General features: G+C 54.9%; 1 protein-coding gene and 1 long non-coding RNA gene across 5 annotated transcripts in view; one reads left to right on the forward strand and one right to left on the reverse strand.

Moving 5' to 3' along the window:
• The window catches only part of LTBP2 (latent transforming growth factor beta binding protein 2), a 100,981-nt gene extending 85,563 nt beyond the window's left edge, over positions 1-15,418 (reverse strand). The window contains exons 1-3 of one of the 4 annotated variants that reach the window (XM_057733154.1): positions 15,301-15,418; positions 14,205-14,969; positions 7,607-7,677 (exon numbers count right to left, since the gene is read on the reverse strand). In XM_057733154.1, coding sequence (XP_057589137.1) covers positions 7,607-7,677; positions 14,205-14,683 — 550 coding nt within the window. In that variant the 5' untranslated portion in view covers positions 14,684-14,969; positions 15,301-15,418. Of the gene's footprint in view, positions 1-7,606; positions 7,678-14,204; positions 15,172-15,300 lie in introns of those variants that run through there. The other 3 variants (XM_057733155.1, XM_057733156.1, XM_057733153.1) reach the window with 3 other exon arrangements.
• On the forward strand, positions 13,710-15,770 carry LOC130852269 (uncharacterized). The gene is made up of 3 exons (XR_009053321.1): positions 13,710-13,907; positions 15,306-15,459; positions 15,658-15,770. It is a non-coding gene; the product is annotated as an uncharacterized LOC130852269 (long non-coding RNA).
• The last annotated feature ends 1,898 nt before the right edge of the window (positions 15,771-17,668 follow it).

Consider the following 17,668-nt stretch of genomic DNA (forward strand, 5'->3'; position numbering starts at 1 on the left):
AAGAAGATGGGGTCCCAGAGCAGCCCCCATCAGGGATAAGCCCGGGGACCCAGTCTTTTCCAGGGGAGCAGCTGCAAGGTCTGGAAGACAGTTCTGTGGCTGACATAGAGCCATCCAAGCCCTTCTGCAGCTGCACCAGCTCCGTGCCCAGGACCTGTGAAGGTTGAGAGGGAAGGAGTACAGCATTCCCATTCACAACTCAGCCAAGGCCAGGGCAGAAGCGGGGAGGAGAGACCAGCCTCAGTCAGAGACCTGCACTTGAATTCCAACCCCACAACTTCAGGCAAGTTTCTTCCCCTCTGTGAGTCCCACTAGAAAATGGTCATGTGTGCAACATTTACGGTTTGCCTAGGATGGTAAGAGAGACACTGTCTCTTTCTTCATGGAGCCTCCAACTTAGAGACTCATAAAACAAGTAAACAAACAAGAGAAACTGGATATGAATGATGGCGGAAACAATCAAGGGGCTGGGATCTAGCACAACAAGGCTGCTGGGGGCAGCTCTAGACAGAGGGTTAGCAGGAGCTGGAAAGGAGCACAAGGAGCTCATAAAGAGACATGGAAAAGCAAACAGAGCACAGCATGTGCAACAGCCCGGAGGCGGCACATTCCAGGAACCCAGGCTGGATTCGGTGAGAGAGGGGCTGACAGATGAGGCTGGACACACAGCCGCAGGATGGTTTCTGTAGGCATGTGCTATAATCTAATTTATGGAGAAAGAACTGGAGAGTAAGGGGGGCAGTGGGAGCAGCCAGCCAGCTGCAGCAGTCACCCAGAAGAGAGTAGAGAAGCAGCCGGGGTGGGTGGGGGGGGGCGCCGGGAGCAGGCCGCAGGGGGCGGGGGTGGAGCAGACAGACTCCCAAGAGATTTAGGAAGGAAGCAAAGCAAATAGGCCTTGACGATGGATTGGATAAAAGCCTGAGCAAGAGGAAGGTGTCCTGCATGGTCTGGCTGGAGCACTCAGATAGATGGAAATGCCTTTTAACAGCATGGGTAACACCTGGGCAGGGATACTGGCTCAGCGGGAGGGAGACCGTGAGCGAACTTGGGACAAGCTGGGGTGGGGGCATCTGGGAGGCATCAAGAGCAGAGGTCGAGGAGGCGGCCGGACGAGAGGAGCCTGGAGGCTGGAGGAGAGGTCTGGCTGAAGGTGTATATGAATCTGGGCGTCATCTGCCCAGAGACGATGTTTACATCCACGGGAGTGCATTAGATCATTGCAGGAGCAGTACAGTGAGGGAGAAAAGAAGAGGACCCAGAACTCAGTCCTGGGAAACCCCGTGTTTAGTGGCTGGGTAGAGCAGAAGCAGCAGCCAGGGACGCAGGAAGGGACCGGGACAGAGAGTGACGTAACGGCCGCTCACAGGGTGAAGGGAGTTGAAGGGTTCAGCGTGGTCCCTGGCACAGAGTGAGCATTGCCACTCATTATTGTTGCGCATTAACTGTCTGGCACAGTCCACTGGTACTCAATAAGGGGGGCAATTAATGCTGGACTTGCTTCACATGGACTCTGCTCTTTGAGTGGCGGATTTGGAAGATCTGGGGAAAGTCCTGAGACAGCCCAACATTAAGATGTAGAAAAGCAGAAGCCAGCCAAGGAGGTGAGAAGAGGCAGCTGGGGATGGCAAAAGAACACCTCCAGGTCACCTGTGTAATCATTCACCCACTCAGTCCTTTAACAAACATGCACCAAATAGGCACTCCACTGGTATCAAGGACATAGCCCCCGGCTTCAGGACCCCCTGGATAAAAGCATCCCCTAAATACTCCTTCAAGCAAAAAGCCTTGGGGGCATACACCTGCTCACCAGCAAGATGTAAGTGACCCTTACGTGGTCGGCGGAGAGATGGGCAGCGTCTCTTGCTAGGACTGTACCCTTCATGTTAGCTGGGTCTCCGCTGAGGTCACGGGATTATTCCTCTTAACGCCTTCCACTCTCCTCTCCACCACTCCCTCCAACTACTGAGTTTCATCGGATGGTTCATCCAGAGATGAGCCACATGCAGACTCAAGCCTCTGGCTCTGGCAGTTCCTAACCAGTCAGTAAAGAACCTGCAAATCTCGCCCCTGCCCTGACCCTTTTCCCTCACATTTGTTGAGCACTTACCATTATGAGGCCCTAGGATCGATTTCTTTGCATATAACCCTCTGAAGATTCTTATAACTACTACAGGTACTATTCTGATCCTCGTTTGACATATGGAGAAACTGAGGCCTAGAGCAGTCCAGCAACATGCCTGAGATCACCATGCCAGTAAGTGATGGAGCAAGGGTTTGAACTCAGGGAGTCTGGCTCCAAAGTTGGGGCTCTTCCCCACCTGGCTATAGTCTTGCCTTTAGGGATGGGGTCATTTACAGGGCTGGGATGGGTGGGCTGGAGAGCTCCCTCAGGGAAGCCCAGGAGAAGCCCAGATCAGGAGGCATGAGGGTCTTCACAGCACTGAGATGCAGCCCAGAGGGCATGTGGTTCTAATGGCCCCACGCACACACAGGCTTGGGACTAAAAGGAAAGAGCAAACGCCTAGGTCATTCCAGGGTCTCCTGAGCACCGTGGGGAATTCTCCGAAATGGCTGATGAACCCGGGGCAGCAGGAGGGGACCTCTCTGCACAGGCCTGGGAAAGGCCCCGTGTTATTCAGTACATTCTTGTTGAGCCTTTACCTTGTATCCAATGAACACTTGCCATTGTGCTGCACGTCGGGGGTTGTTAGGCACAGTCCCTCCTCTCAACATCAAGGCCAGACATGTATAAAAGACACAGAACATGCCAGGCCTTGAACTAAACACTTGCCCTAAGTTATCTTATTTGTTTCTTAGAATTCTGTGAGGCAGGGACTAATATTAGTCATATTTTACAGAAAAAGAAACTGAGGCACAGAAAGCTTAAGCATCTAGCCCAGGGTCCTGTAACTAAGTGATGGAGTTGGCATTTAAACCCAGGCAGGCAGCACAGCCTCCTGGATCTAAATTAAAATAACAGCTAGACTTACGACGTGCCAGGCTCTCTACACACACTTGCTCGTTTCCCAGGCGCGTGGTGTTAAGCCCTGTCCTCTGGAGCAGGCTACCTGGATTCACACCCAGGCTCTACTGAGTCCCAGCTGCATGACTTGGACAAACAGTTAACCTCACCCGTAAATGGGGATAAAGATCGAATCTAGTTTATAGGGTTGTTGTGAGAATAAAAAATTAATAATAAAGTTCTGACCCACAGTAAGAGCTACGGTGTGTTATTATTATTAGTCCTCAAAAACAGCTCTGTAGAGATTGTTATACTCAATGGGTGAGGCTCTACGGCTGGAAGAGGGCCAGGCACTTGCCGGGGGACACAGAGCTGGGATTCAAACCCATGACTCCTTGAATATGGCACCAGAATCTAAAGCACACACTCTTAACTTTGGGCCTTACTGCTGGGATTGGGGGGTCGGGGGCAGAGATGGTAATCCACGCAGCCCCCTCCTCGACAGCCTTCTCCCCACAACAGCCCGAGCCCCTGCGCATCTAGCTTGAGATAAAATGAGAAGCCAAAGAATTCTTCAAATCCTCTTCCCCAGTGTAAGCCTTCAGAAGCCCCCCTAAGGCTGTGGGTGTGTTGGGGGGAGCCAGTCTGGGAAGACTGGACAGGCTTCCAAAAGCCCTAACTATAAACAGGATCCAGCCACCCCACACCCTGCAGTCCTTCTCTTCAGCTGAGCCGGCCGCCAGGCCCCAGTCAGCTGCCTGCACAAATACATAAACACGTAAACTGTGCGGCAGAGCTGGCAAAGCCGCAGAAGGAAAGGCAGATACCGAGACCAGAGGAGGAGATGACGGCCCAGCTCCAGACTCTGCCAGGGTACAGAGAGCACCTGGCCTTCCAGTAATGGACACCTGCAGACCCAGTGGCTCCCTGAGGTCCAGTGACTGGACGGGGATGAAGAAAGGGGCCTGCCAGGGAGATGGCCAGTATGCTATGCAACCTGGGAGTCTGTGAGAGGAGGCAAGTGGGGGTTGGGTGTGGCCCAGGAGACAAAGGCTGTCACTCCCTATGCGTGGGCAATGGGTTGGACCTACAGATATCTGGTGGAAACCAGGGGACAGGTTGAGTCCCCACACTGTTCTGGGACTAAACTTCATCCTTGGCAGTTGGGGGGATGTCACACACCCCTTCCTGTTATATTTCCCTAGTGCCGCTGTCGCCAGGCCAGGAGACGCACCCCACACGTGTGCAACCTCTAGGCCAGAGTCATGGGCATTCCCTGGCGTCGGCAGCCTCTGCTCCAGCCGGGAGGGCGGCTGTGGGGAGGGCGCTGGGAGACGCAAACCTTGGGAGAAGCAGGAGAGCCAGCTGACAGGGCACGGAACCAAGAGCCCCGTACTCGACAGAGCTCCAGACCCAGCCGTCGGGGCCCACGCCCCGCCGCCCACGTGGCTCTTGTCAGGCTCATTGGCAGCAAAATAGCAATGAACAAACAGTGCCGGGCCCAGCTCATCAGCACACAGCCCTTCAGTGGGCGAGTAGACTTGGACCTCGAGTGGGAGAGGCTAACGCCTGCTGGCAGTTCCTGCAGAAGCGCCGCCAGCTCTGTGGTGGGGTCACAGGGACGGCCGGGGGAGCCACGGGGGGCCGGGGAGGGAAACGATGGGGCTGAGCAACCCCGGGGTGGAGTGGATGCTGACTGCACGCTGGAGCAGCCCCCCTGCCCGGGGCACGGGGGCGCCCACCCACGTAGATTCTGACAATCCGCAGACTCACCCACCCTCGAGCGTCCAGTGTGGAAAGTCCAGATGGGCAGAGAATGATGCTGGAAAGTCATGAGCAAGCCGGGCGACTGAGACCCTTCAGGGCTGAAGGGCCGGAGCGAGGCCCATATCCAGACCCCTGGGGCAGCTGGGGAGAAGCCCACCAGCTCTGAAGCCACCCTCCCCAACTTCAGCTCAAACCTCAGCAACACGCTCTGCTAAGCCCACTAGAACTTACGAGCCCTCCTCATCGCTAGCCCCAAATCCCTCCCCTCCGCCTCCAGAGGCCCCCACCCCCACCCAGGGCCCTGCTACTCAAAGTGTGGTTCGAGGACCATGGGCATCAGCACCCGCTGGGAGCTCGTTAGAAACACAGACTCTGCAGCCCCACCCCAGACCTGCGGAATCACAATCTGCACTTTAATAAGATCCCAGAGGATGCTCAGGACCATCTGAATTTGAGTAGGGCCCCCCAAGGCCGATCTTCCTGTGATTGACCCCAAACTCTGCTCAGCGGTCTTCAGCCCTGGCAAGAATCACCTACGGAACTTTAAAAACATAGCAGTGCCCAGCTCCCAGCCCCAGAGCTTCTCCTGACCACAAACTTCCTGGGCTACCCACATCTTTGGCTTCTCTGCCTGGGGAGTCACTGATTTTGAGTCCCAGATCCTCCTCTAATGAGCTGTGTGGCCTTGAGCAAGTCATCTGAGGCTCACTGTCCTCATCTTTAAAATTATGAAGAGGGGTCCCTCCCCCAACTTTGCCCCTGGCTGCAGAGTGCCTGTCCTCTGAGAACCCCAATAATCCAGGTTCCCTGAAAAGGAAAGAGTTTTCAGGCAGAGATCTGCTTTGCTGTCTGTTCATGAGTTTGGGTTTTGCCTTCTTGATCTGGAGATCCTCAGAGAGATCTACGATTCTGCCCAGGCTTCATCACCGGACTGGGAGAGGGTCAGGGCCATGAGGTCTGAGGCAGGACTGCAAGCTTGGGGAGCCAGCGTGCCCAGCCCCACAGGAATGGACGCATCCCCATCGCGTCCCTGTCTTACCCCCACCTCAGGAGGCATCAGGAGAACTAGAAATGAAGGCATCCATCAGGGATGGGAACACCATAGGTTTTGTCAGGCGCTTGGACCATTAGCTGTGAAACCCTCACACCAAAAAAGGATCCGGGGCTTGTCCTCGGGCGGGAAGGGGTGCTGGTGAGACTGAGACTTTGCAGCCAGGCTTGGGGCAGAGGGTAGAGGCAGCTCCAGGAGGAACAGCTGGGCAGAGCCCCTGGCACTGCCACAAAGAACTGGGAGGCTGATGAGGGCTCAAGAGGGGCTCTGGGGTGTGAGGGAGGAAAATCCAAGGGGCTCCCTGAAACCGCCCTATTTGTCATCACCTGTAGGGGTCCCAGACTCCAGAAGCCCCCAGCCTCAGTTGGTGTTGTGTGGGAACAAAGTCCCATAGATAAGAGTATGGGGTTCTGGGTCAGACTGCTCAGAGCCAGCCCCAGCCCCAGGACTCGGAGCACGGTCTCCTCGGGCATGTTCCCTAGCCAATCAGTTTCCTCCACTGGAAGTAGGATGATCAGTAAATACTCACACCATAGAATGGAGAGACCTAACTAAGGTGATGTATTTGAAGAGCTTCGCAGTGTTGGGCATATAGGAAATCCTCGGCTGTTAGCTAGTAGTAACCGTCATTGTTGTAGTCGTAAGGGTGGTGGCGGCGGTGGTCGTAGAAATGGTAATAGCAGTAGTGGTAGTAGTCGCAGTGATGGTGGTAGTGGAGGTGGTATCAGTAGGGTAGAAATGGTAGTAGTGATGGCGGTGGCAGTAATGGGAGGTAGCAGAGGAGTCAGGATGGTGAGAGTAGTACAGTGCCATCCCCAGTTCACAGATGCAGAACGTGGGACCCAGAAAGATGAGGTAAGATGTCTGGCAGCAGGGTGTAGAGATAAAAAGAAGAGGGATCTTGAAGTCAGGTTACCTGAGTTCGAATCCTGCCATTTTCAGGCCATGTGATCTTGAGCAAGGACCTGCCTGTGCCTCAGTTTCCTCACCTGCCAAATGGTGAGTGGCCCTTCCCACCCCACAGGACATGTGACGTGCGTCTCACAGAGTGAGTGCTGCATAGCTATTGGCTCTCGTGTTGCTGTTACCGCCTCCGAGGACGCCATCCGTGGAGGCGTGGGCACAGAGCCAGGCTCTTCCGGCCTCCCTCCTTGGTCTCCGCATAATTAAGAGGACTTCTCTCTTTTCTCTCATCTGGGCCAGCCATCCAGGCTTCGGAGCAAAGGAAGACCAAAGGAAGATGGCCCCAGACGTGGGATCAGACCTCATCTGACCGTCCTAGAAGGATGCCTGCCAAGGGCCAGGGGCCAGAGCAGAGGTGGATTTGCACAGCGCGTGCTGTGAGTGGCCCCCCCAGGAACGTGCGATGCAGAAGCTCGGGGGCCAGGTGCCTTCCGCAGACCACAGGGATGTGTGGGCACCACAGGGCAAGCTGAGGGTGAGCCCCAACACCGCGGGGCAGCAGGAGGGGAACACTGGAAGTTTTACAAACACAAGCAGGGATTTTATTTGAGAAGCTGTTCTCAGTTGGAGGCTTTTCTTCCCCCCGGCTGCATCACGTCACTCGTGGGATCTTAGTTCTCCAACCAGGGATTGAACCTGGGCCCCTGGCAGTGAAAGCGGGAGTCCTAACCACCGGACGGCCAGGGAGTTCTCCGGAGGCCTTTTTTAACCTCTTCCTTTCCACTGCCTCTGCCCCCGGAGAGGGGCTGCCTGCTCCGGAGGCAGACTGGGGAAGACACTTGTGCTCCAGGTTCTGGAGTCCCCACGCGCTGCCCAGCTCAAGGGCGAGAGAGGGCGGGGGTGTCTGGGGTGGGGGCACTCACGTTTGATACAGTGCTTGGTGCTGTTTGCCGTTGTCCATCCTGGGCAGCACTGTCCCCCGCAGACATTCCTCCTGTGGGGCCACCAACACGGGGTCAGCATAGGGCGCTCAGAGCGGGATGATTCCCAGAGCCCCTCGGACGGTCCCGCCCTCTACAGGCACTGCCCCCCTTCTCTAGGGAGGCCCCACGGCCCAGGGGCGGGCCCTTTGGGATCCTTCACATCGAAGATTGAATCCTGACTCTGCCATTCTCTGCGTGACCTTGGGAAGCCTCACGCTTTCCATCTGTACGATGGACATAACAATACCTGCCTCATGGGGTCGTTGTTGAGGATTAAATGAGATAGGATAGACAGCCCCTGACATGAAGAAGGCACTCCACTGGCACAGGGATCACGAAGATGATCAAAAAGTAAGTTCAGAGTGGCTCAGTCGTCACTTGCCAAGGCTAAACAATAAGTAAATGCCAGAGCCCAATTCAAACCTGAGTTGGCCCAACTCTAAGTCATGCTCCAACTCCACATGGCCTCACATCAAAAAATAATCACCATGGCCCTTGCCAACAAATGCTGATAATCCAAGGGAAACTGGAAAATACACACAAAACAGCCTGAAGGACATACATATGCATCACCTGCCAACAAATGCACACTGGGAGGGGCCTTAGCCCTCAGGCAGACCGGTGCTCGGGTGAGACGACGGAGCACTGGGCGGGAGATGGAAGGAGCGGGGCTCCAGAATTTCTCAAGAGGAGCTAAGGAGGTGGCAAGCTGGTAGGGAGATGGGGCTGGGGACTCAGAGTAAGCTGCTCTGCTCTGCATAGCGAGCACACTTTTTATTTGGGCAGGCGGATGGAACTTACTAGATGGGGGACAGTCCTTCCCCCAGCTACTCCTTGATGCTGGTACCGAGACACCCACAGGAGACAGTGACCAGCAGTTGCCACCGGGGCCGCTCCCAGCTCACCCAAACTCTGCCCTCAGGTGTCGAGTGAGGCCCCTGCAGCACCAGTAGCTTTCACCCACCTTGACTGTCCATCTAAAGACCCACATACCCGGACCCAGGTGACTTTCCAAGAAGGGCTCTTCTTGGAGAAGACCTCTGGGGCCCTGACTCCTCGGCCCAGGCTGGGCCTGGCTTTGGCTTCACAGACCCTATCATCACCATCAGAAATTATCTACTGAGCACTCACTGAAACTCAGGGTGAGTGGGGCCACAGAGGTACGGAGCCCAAGAGTCAGGGTGAAGGACAGACCAGGGGGCCGTTCCTGTGACCTCTGTGGCCAGCATGGCAGGCATCTGGTCCCACTTAGGAGTTTGTTTGACATTTGTGTGGACCCCAAAGCTTGTGTGGTTTTTGAAACCTCATGAAACATTCAAAATAAATTCCTGCAGCTTGAAAAAGCAGAGGCCCATTCCTGGCCCTTTGGTCCAAAGCTGAGGGGAGCTGCCTCCCGGGGGCTCCCAGAATGTCCTCCCGGTCAAGGGCTGTGCCATTCTGGCTACCTCAAAGCCTCTTTGGACCGCTGCCTTCAGCAGCTTCCTGCTTCCCTGAAGGCCTCCTCCCCATCAGGGCCCAAGTCACTGGGTTCTGGGGAGGGGGCTGGTCCTCATACCCAGGGCTTCTGAGTGTGCGCCCTGGCGGGAGGGGGCAATTACCCACCCCCATTTGTAAGTCATTACCCCTTGTGGTGGTGACAAGGCCTCTTTGAGGCCTGGGAGGTCTTTGAGAGGAAACAGCATGCCCCGGGAGTTTTCTAAAAATTAGTGTTTGTGGGAGCCCAGAGAGCACAGGCTGAGAGGTCATGGTGTGGATCCCAGCTCAAGGAGGCCCCCTGAGCCTGCTGTCACCCTAGATGCCCTCAGGATGGCTACAGAGCTGACTGTAGGAGGGCAGCAGCTTGGCCTGCCCTGCGTGACCACGGTAGAGCCCTCAAGGCCATCAGGGCCACAGTGAGAACGGGTCAGAATCAAAGCTGCCAAGCAGGGGGGCTGGGCTTGGCTGAGAGGGCACTCAAGAGGGATACAGGAGCCCAGCCAGAGTCTTAGGCACAGGCTCAGGGAGGTGCCTGATGGGAGATGACCCTCTGTGGGCTCTGGCTAGCTGGAGGGAACAAATGCGCCTGACTAGTTGGGGCAAATGACTCAGTGGTTCTGAGTCTCTGGAAGATACCACTCAGAGATTATATAAGCCCAGCCTTCCAGTCAACACCACTCAGCAAACAGCCCAATATCCAGCAACATTTCCGAACCCCTGGGGACACATCTGGCTAACAGCCTAGGACAGCGGCTGTTCCACCTGGAACAAATCTGGTCATACTGGTCCTTTGTTAAAGACGCCTCGAGGCTCTCCACTGGCCTCCACAAAGCCAACCAGACCCCACCACCCCTCCCTTATCTCCCTGGCCACCCACAACCAAAGCTATGACCCTCCAAGGATACGAAGTTTGTTGTCCCCCAGCTGTATTATACGCGGGCACATTTTGATGTTTTGGCTAGACTGCCTAGACTGCCTTCCTTCTCTTCTTTGCCGACTGAAGTCCTCGGCCTACTCCAAGACTTCCAGATCAAACGTCATCTCCTCCGTGTAAAGCCTCCCCTGACATTTACCCAGCCCTCCCCATTCTCCAGCCACCATACGATTTAGCACTGATTGTCTCAGGTTGTGAGTGTTTGCGTCTCCATCTTGAGTAACTTCAGAGTTCTTTCTTATTCCTCTTTGTGCCCCTAGAGTCTAACATAGTGCCTGACATGCGGTGTACTTTTAATACCTCTTTATTTCACTTAATCCAGTGTTTCCCAACACACCTCAGGTGGGAAAGGGGGTTTGAAATGTCCATAATCACAACATGCAACAATACGGAATCACACAGTGAGAAAGTGATTCCCTTTTAAGAGATCTTTAGAGTCTGATTAGATCAGTGGGAAAAAATCTCTGTCCGAGGGGCTGGGTCTTCATGCCAGGTCCTCTCCCCAGTATTTGCCAATCACCCTTTCCAGCAGGGAGAACATACCACAGGGCTGAACTGCCTATAATAATGGTATCTGACTAGACACTTTGAGAACGTTTTGTTTTCATTTCAGTTTTCCTACAGTTACCTTCTCTTTTATAAGTGGTACTATTTTCACTGATAGTGATACAAAGTGTCCTTGGAAACTGATTTATTTACATAGAAAAATGAGTCAAGCACTGTTTGTAATACCAAAATGTAACTCATCTAAATGTCCAAAAACAGAAGGATGGATAAATAAACTGTGGTATATTCAGACAATGGCATAATATCCACCACTTAAAATGAATAAATTTGGGCTGATTATATTAATGTAGTTAAATCTCAAAAATATAATGAGGATAGGAGAAAGCAAATTGTAGAAGGACAATGCAGCATGGTATCACTTAGCTACGTTTAAAATATGCAAAACAATATTGTGTATGTTACGGTTGCGTGCAGTAATAGTGTAAAAACATAGACTGAAATTGTGGGTAAATTCAAGGTAGTGGTTAAGTCTGGGGAGAGAGGGAAACAAATTTATAGAAGATATTTCAACTAAAAAATCAGAAGTATGGGGCTTCCTAGGTGGCGCAGTGGTTAGGAGTCCACCTGCCAATGCAAGGGTCATGGGTTCAATCCCAGCTCCAGGAAGATCCCACATGCCGTGGAGCAACTAAGCCCATGTGCCACAAAAAAAAAAAAAAAAAAAAAATCAGAAGTAAAATATGCCAAAATATTAAGGTTTGGAAAAGTTGGATTGTTAGTTGTATTATTTCCAATACCTTTTGTAGTTTTCTATAAAACTTCATAATGTAAAATACTTGAAAATAAATAAAATACAAAATCCTGTTATTTTAACAATTTATAAAGTTAAAGAAAATAATAGAACAAGAAGGAAAAGACCGAGGAAAATATTATGAAGGTGGTATGCTGTGAGGCTAAGTTTAAGAAACACTGTATATTGAGAAACAATGGCTTAAAAAGTTCCCTGTGGACTGTAAATTTCAATAGTGCAGGAACTGTTTCTGCTCTGGTTACACTGTGTCCCAGACATCTAGCTCTGTGCCTGGCACATACTTAAAATCTTCATTGTGTGCAATAAACCCCCACTACATTGCAAGTTCCACGAAGACAGAGGCTGTCTTGACCACTGCTGTATCCCCATGGTCCAGCAGAGTGTCTGGCATATAGGAGAACTTCCAAAGATTTGTCGAATGAATGAAGAATCCCCAGTACTAGTGATGCAATTCCAGGCTTTACCAGCAGGTGGCATTTAGTCCTTGGCCCTGAGCAATTCACAAGGCAATTGTCAGAGAGGCCAGCCTGGCCAGAAGCCATTAGCCAGAATGGACTTGGGGAGGGGAAGCTGATGGACAAGACTGCCACTCAGCCCCTCCCCAGCTGTCTTGGAGTGGCTAGCTGGAGTGCCAGAGGAACCCACCCTTTATCAAAGCTGCAGAGAATAATCTGGGGGAGGAGCCAAACCCAGCATGTTGATAGGATGTGTGCACCTGTGTATAGCAGGTGCTTGTGGGTGGCACTTAGCCCAGGTCCCTACATTCCTGTGCACATCTACCAACCTTATCGTTTATCATGGTGACAATCTGCTTTGCTTATCACCCCCTCATTTCACAGCTGCTAAGAGTGCACCCTCTCACCCCTACTCCACTGTCCCACCTCCCCCGGCTCCCACCCGAATGTTGACAGCATAATCTCCTCCATGATCCGGCCCAACCTATGCCTCCAGCCTCGGCCCTGTGGCTCCCCTATACCAGGGTGCAGTGCCGCCCCTAGGCCAGTGCCGACAGTGAAAAACCCTTGTCCTGGGGCAGTGCTACACCTCAGGGCCCCACTCCTGCCACCTCCCCTCTGCTTCCCCACATGGATACCCATTGAACCCCAGGGGCTCCAGCTCGCAGGGCCTCCTTCTCCTCTGGGCTCCTCGGCCACAACCGTCCGTTCCTTTATGCTTAACGTGAAGCTTGTGGTACGAGAAAGCATGTTCTCCAGTGCATATCTGTTCATTTCTCCAATTTGATTTGAAGTAATTGAGTTGCTCTCTTGGCAGGAACAATGCCCGTGTCTCAGGGCTCCAGCCCCTATCCTATGCCCCGCACTCTTGCTCTTAGGAAGCATGTATTCACTTGCACAGGCCATTACCACTCGCTGACTGATCCTCTGTGGAAGTGACTTGGCAGTGTGCGGATCTACTCTCTGCCTTAAGCTGGGCCTTCCACAGGCAGTGGGGAATTCATTCACTCACTCAGTAGATACCTACCAAACATCAACTATACACCAGCACTGTTCTAGGCACTGGTGACACAGCAGTGCACAAAACAAAGCCTCTCTTTTCATAGAGCTTACATTAGTGTGGGCTGGGAGACCAGCCCCTAAAGCAGAAACAGAAACATAATATGTCAGATGGGAATAAGTGCTACAAAGAAACATAGAGCAGGTTGACGGGAGAGAGAGGGTGGGGCAGCAGTCAAGGAAGGCCTCTCTAGGCAGAGATTTGAACGAAGGGAGGGAATCCTGCTGAAATATAGAAGAGCGAGGAAGCCAAGGAAAACAGGGAGTGGAGAGGCAGTAAGAACATCCTCGGGAGTAGGACTGGGGGTGCAGTGTCCTCCATGCTGTGCACAGAGCGACTGAACGCAACTGGCAAATCGGGCCCAGGCCAAGAAGGGCTGCCAGGTTCCTTCCCAGCCTCCCCGATGGTGCCCCCACGCAGCCTCGCACTGCACGGGGCTCCCGTGCCCTCCATTCTAGAGACACCTGTCACCCAGGCAAGGCGGAGCGCCTCGCAGCCGCAGCCGCAAGGATCTCCAACCGGGGTGGGGACTGCTGCGAGGGAGCCCCCCGGCAGGCAGCGGGTGGTGCAGCCGGAGAGAGTGGGAAAAAGTAAATCGCAGGGTTAAGGGGAGACTTAGCCCGCAAAATGCGCTGACACCTAGCTGCACAGGCGCAGACCCACTCCTCCACGGAGCCACAGTGCAGCAGCCACGTCGCGGGCAGGCTTCCAGCCCAAAGTGCCCCGAGCCTACGCCCACTTCCACGTCCAGCCATCGCGGGCCCAGGCCGAGCTGTGCCCCAACCCACAGACTTGTCCCCACGCGCAGGCTTCGCTGCCAGCTTCCTTCCTGGAGATGCATCTGCCCTCGCACTCTGGAGCCCCCGACATCCTCCACCTACCCGCGCTCTAAGCCCGCTCAACTTCCCCTGGGCCTCAATCTCTGGAACGCCCACCCCGCCGCCCCCTCCCGGATCCCTTTCGGATCCACGCACCGCTGCGGGAGTCAGCAGGCACCGGTGAGAGGCGGGAGGGAAGAGGGCGGGCGAATTGCAAGGGCGCCTTGGGAGAGGATTAACGTCGGGCCTGGGCGAGCTGGTACGAAAGGTGTTTCTCTTCCCTCTCAACTTTGAAAGCGGGTCAGATTGAGCTCCAGCTTTGGGACCTCGGTCTGTTTCCCCGCAGTACTGAGGACACAGGGACGAAAGGCAGAGCCCGGCGCCCTCTCTTCTCGCCTGCACATCCCTCCACGAACGAGCGTACAGGAGACCGGCCCTCGCTCCCCCAGCCCCCATACTTCCCTTGCCAATGCTCACCCTGTAAGCCGCCCTCGCACAGCCTGCGGCCGCTGCACAGTCCCGAGGCGCGGGAGAGCCGGGGCGGCCCGGGCCCGGGGTGCGGGCTGCTGCTGGCCCAAGGGCCGGCTGCTCCAGGTCTGCACAGGTGGCTGGACTCTCCGCGGCTGCTGCGCGCGAGGCGGCCTCCTGGCCTCCGCCTCGGCGGGCCTCCTGGGGCTTCCCCAGCCAGGTTGGGGCCGCTCCGCTGCCAGCAAACCCGGGACGGGCGCGTCCTGCTCCCGGAACAGACTATACACATTGGCTGTAGCCGCTACGGGGTGGCTGCCCCCGGGGCGCCGCAGCCGACTCGCGTCCCTTCCAGCCGGCTCGTATCTTCCCACCGGGTCCCTCTGAGCATGACCCAAGCCCACAAAGAGAGCCAGGGCGAGCGGCAAGAAGCTCCTCCAGGGGTTCCGCAGGGCGCGCCCGGGGCCGCGGGCGATGGCGGGGGGCCTCATGGCGCCGGACCGCCTGGAAAGCGGCGCGCGCGGGGAACTGCCCCGGGGCTCGCAGTCGGTGCGCCCGGCCGCCCGCTGGCTGCGCTCCGGTCCCCTCCCGGTGGCCCGCCTCTCCCCGTCTAGGGGGGCCCGAGTCAGACTGCGGGCCAGGCTCTCCCTGGAGCGAGGGCCAGACGGCGGGAGCGGCCCGGGGCTGCGCGCACGGAGCCCGGCGGCCGCGCTGCTTCTCCAACTGGGCGCGCACCGCTGTTGCACCTTCGCGCCTTCTCCTCGTCACCGCAGACTTCTGAAGGGGAACCGGAGGGTTTTATTTTTGGAAACCTCCCCCTGATTTTTCGTCTCTTTTATCCGCACCATGCCCCCTCCTCGGAGGGACAGCTCAGCCCCCTCATTACGGGAGAGGGAGAGAGGAATTCCAGCAACACCCACTTTGGCACCGGGAAGCGAGCGGGCGGCGAGGGGGGTTAACCCGTGAGGAGCTGGGGGCGGCTCAGGGCCGACCCGAGGGCTGGTGGGCGAGCTGACGCCTGCCGGGACAGGGACGCCCGAGCCACCCTTCTCCTGCCTTGGGAAAGCTGAACAGCTGACCTGTCCAGAACTTATCTCCCGCCCCTGACCTCAGGGAGAAGCTCCCGGTTGGATGACCAAGGCTGCAGCCTCGAAGGTCCGAAGGTGGTCAGGAGAGGTACCAAGAACGGCGTGACAGAGACAGGACCCGAAGGACGGGCCGCGGACCCTTCGCTTCCCGCCCGAGCCACTGGGGGCGTCGGCCGGGGGTGCGCCTGGATCTGGGGCAGCGCAGGGCGGCTCGCCTCCCTCCGCCGCTGTGGGATGCGGGAGCGCTGGAAGGTCGCCTGGGGGCGCGCGCCCTCTAGTGGACTTGGCCGCGTCCTCGGCTATCCTGCGGCTTGTAGAGACCTGCTCGCCGCCAGCCGCCTTCGCTCCTTGATCTTAATCCCTTCCTGTTGTGCCAGGGTCGAGCCTAGGCCTGAGGCCGGGATGGCGGCGGATCCTGCAAGAGGTGTCCTCTTTTCCACGGGGGAATACACATGGAGGGATCTGGAATAAGGTCACTCAAGGAGAAGCGTGTGTCCAAGAGGTGAATGAAATCCAGTCCTCCAACCTGGGTCTCAGATCCATTCCCTAGACTCGCATCCAGCCCCTCACTCCCTCGGGATTCCATTGGCTTCTGATTGAGGCACTGTGTGCTCACATCTTCTTGTGTGGGCAGGGAGAGGGCAGGGGTGCTAGAATACCAACCCACCACCCAGCTTAGTACCCCCAACAATCGGCTCATCACTCACACCCATGGTCCCCTGCCCTAAAGTCCAAGGGCCTGGCAGCCATGGCTGCCCCTGTCCCCCTGCATTCTGCAGCCTACTGCTTCCTAGAGAGGTAGAGGGACCCAGCAGGCAGGAAGCTACCAGTTTATAACGTCCCACACCATGCAATAGACAGACCCAGTCAATACCTAATGTTGAAATACTGCTTCAAATCCTAACCTGGGCCTCCAAAGTCCTGCAGGACTTGACCCCTCCCTGCTCTATCTCACTTCTTGCTGGGGCACTCACCACACTGCAGCTGCATTGGCCTCCTCCCTGCTCCTTGAACAAGCTAAGTTAATGCCCACTTCCCTCTCCCTGAAACACTCATCTCCAGATGTGGTATAGGACAAGATCCTCATCATTTCACCTCTCAGCTCAAACATCACCTCCTGGAGTGGCCATCTCTGACCCTCTAACCTAGAGCAGTCTTCCCACTCCCAAGTCGTCACTTTCTAATACATCACCCTGGTTCACCTTCATTGCTCTAGACTAGTTGAAATTACTTATTTGTTTACCTGTATAACTGATTTGTTGAATGGGCTGAACCTGAAGAGGGACAATCAGGAAACAGCTCTGTTTTTCTTCCCTCACTGCCTTCAACCATATTATGGTGAATTTCTTTTCTCCACCCTAATGACATCTCAAGCAGAGTCCTTGGCTTGCCCATCCCCATCGGTCACAAGAACAGTTTCATTTCTATAATTAAGACCAATTTCCAGGCACTAAAAAGTCTGGTCCTGTCCAAATCAAAACCTCATCCAATTTAATCAATCTTGTATCCAATTTAATACCCCTCCTCTCCCGCCATGGGCCTCTCCCCTGGCTCAAGATCCTGTAGTGGGGAGAGTGGGGTGTGGTCTGATTTTCTGACCTCCCTTTTCTGCAGTGGCTCCTCCATGTCAGGGTTGGGGGAGAGGTGTTAGGGGAAAAGTGGTTAAGTCCTGTAACAGGTGCCCTTGGCTGGCAGGTGCCAAGTTCTTGCTTTTTCATGGGCACATTTATGGGTTCTTGGGAAGTTCTCTTCAGGATCTCCACCCTGCACTACCACAGAAAAGCACTCTCTGGACAACTTCCCTGTGTCCCCTACCCACCATGGGACTTTCCTCTCCATGCCAACAAACCAGTGGTGAGTTGGCTGCATCTCATTCTGCTATAAAGGCCTCTCCAGCGAGGCTCCACAGTCAGAATACCCCAGAAAGAAAATGCACACAAGTCTCTTCATTTATGTACATCCACAATTCCTAAAGACATGGGTTGGGTTCTCCCAAGAACATCTTTGGGGTGCTTGCAGCTTCTAGCATCTCAGCTAGCATCAGTGGAGGCAGAGTTATGGGGACTCATGCTAGTTTCCTCTTCTTTGGAGGCCCCCCAATCTCTGCGACTGGTTTTCTTAGGGCCCTGTTCACTTGGTTTGTCTGGGGAGTACCCTCAGGGGAAATCTCAGCCCTGCTTACTAATGCAACTGTTCTCTAACTCAATGACTTTCTTCATTCCCTTTTTATTTGTAGATTGGAATCCAGGGATGTGTCTTGATCGTTGCTGAACTGGTTCTGTCTTTAGTAAGATGTCTAGTATATACTTCTCTTTGGCATGTGAGAATATTTAGTCCTTATTGTTCTAGCCTTTCCAGCTTCAGTAGAAATTCAAAGACCACAGGAAA

The sequence above is a fragment of the Hippopotamus amphibius genome, chromosome 4 (assembly GCF_030028045.1).
Source record: "Hippopotamus amphibius kiboko isolate mHipAmp2 chromosome 4, mHipAmp2.hap2, whole genome shotgun sequence".
Taxonomy (NCBI): Eukaryota; Metazoa; Chordata; class Mammalia; order Artiodactyla; family Hippopotamidae; genus Hippopotamus; species Hippopotamus amphibius.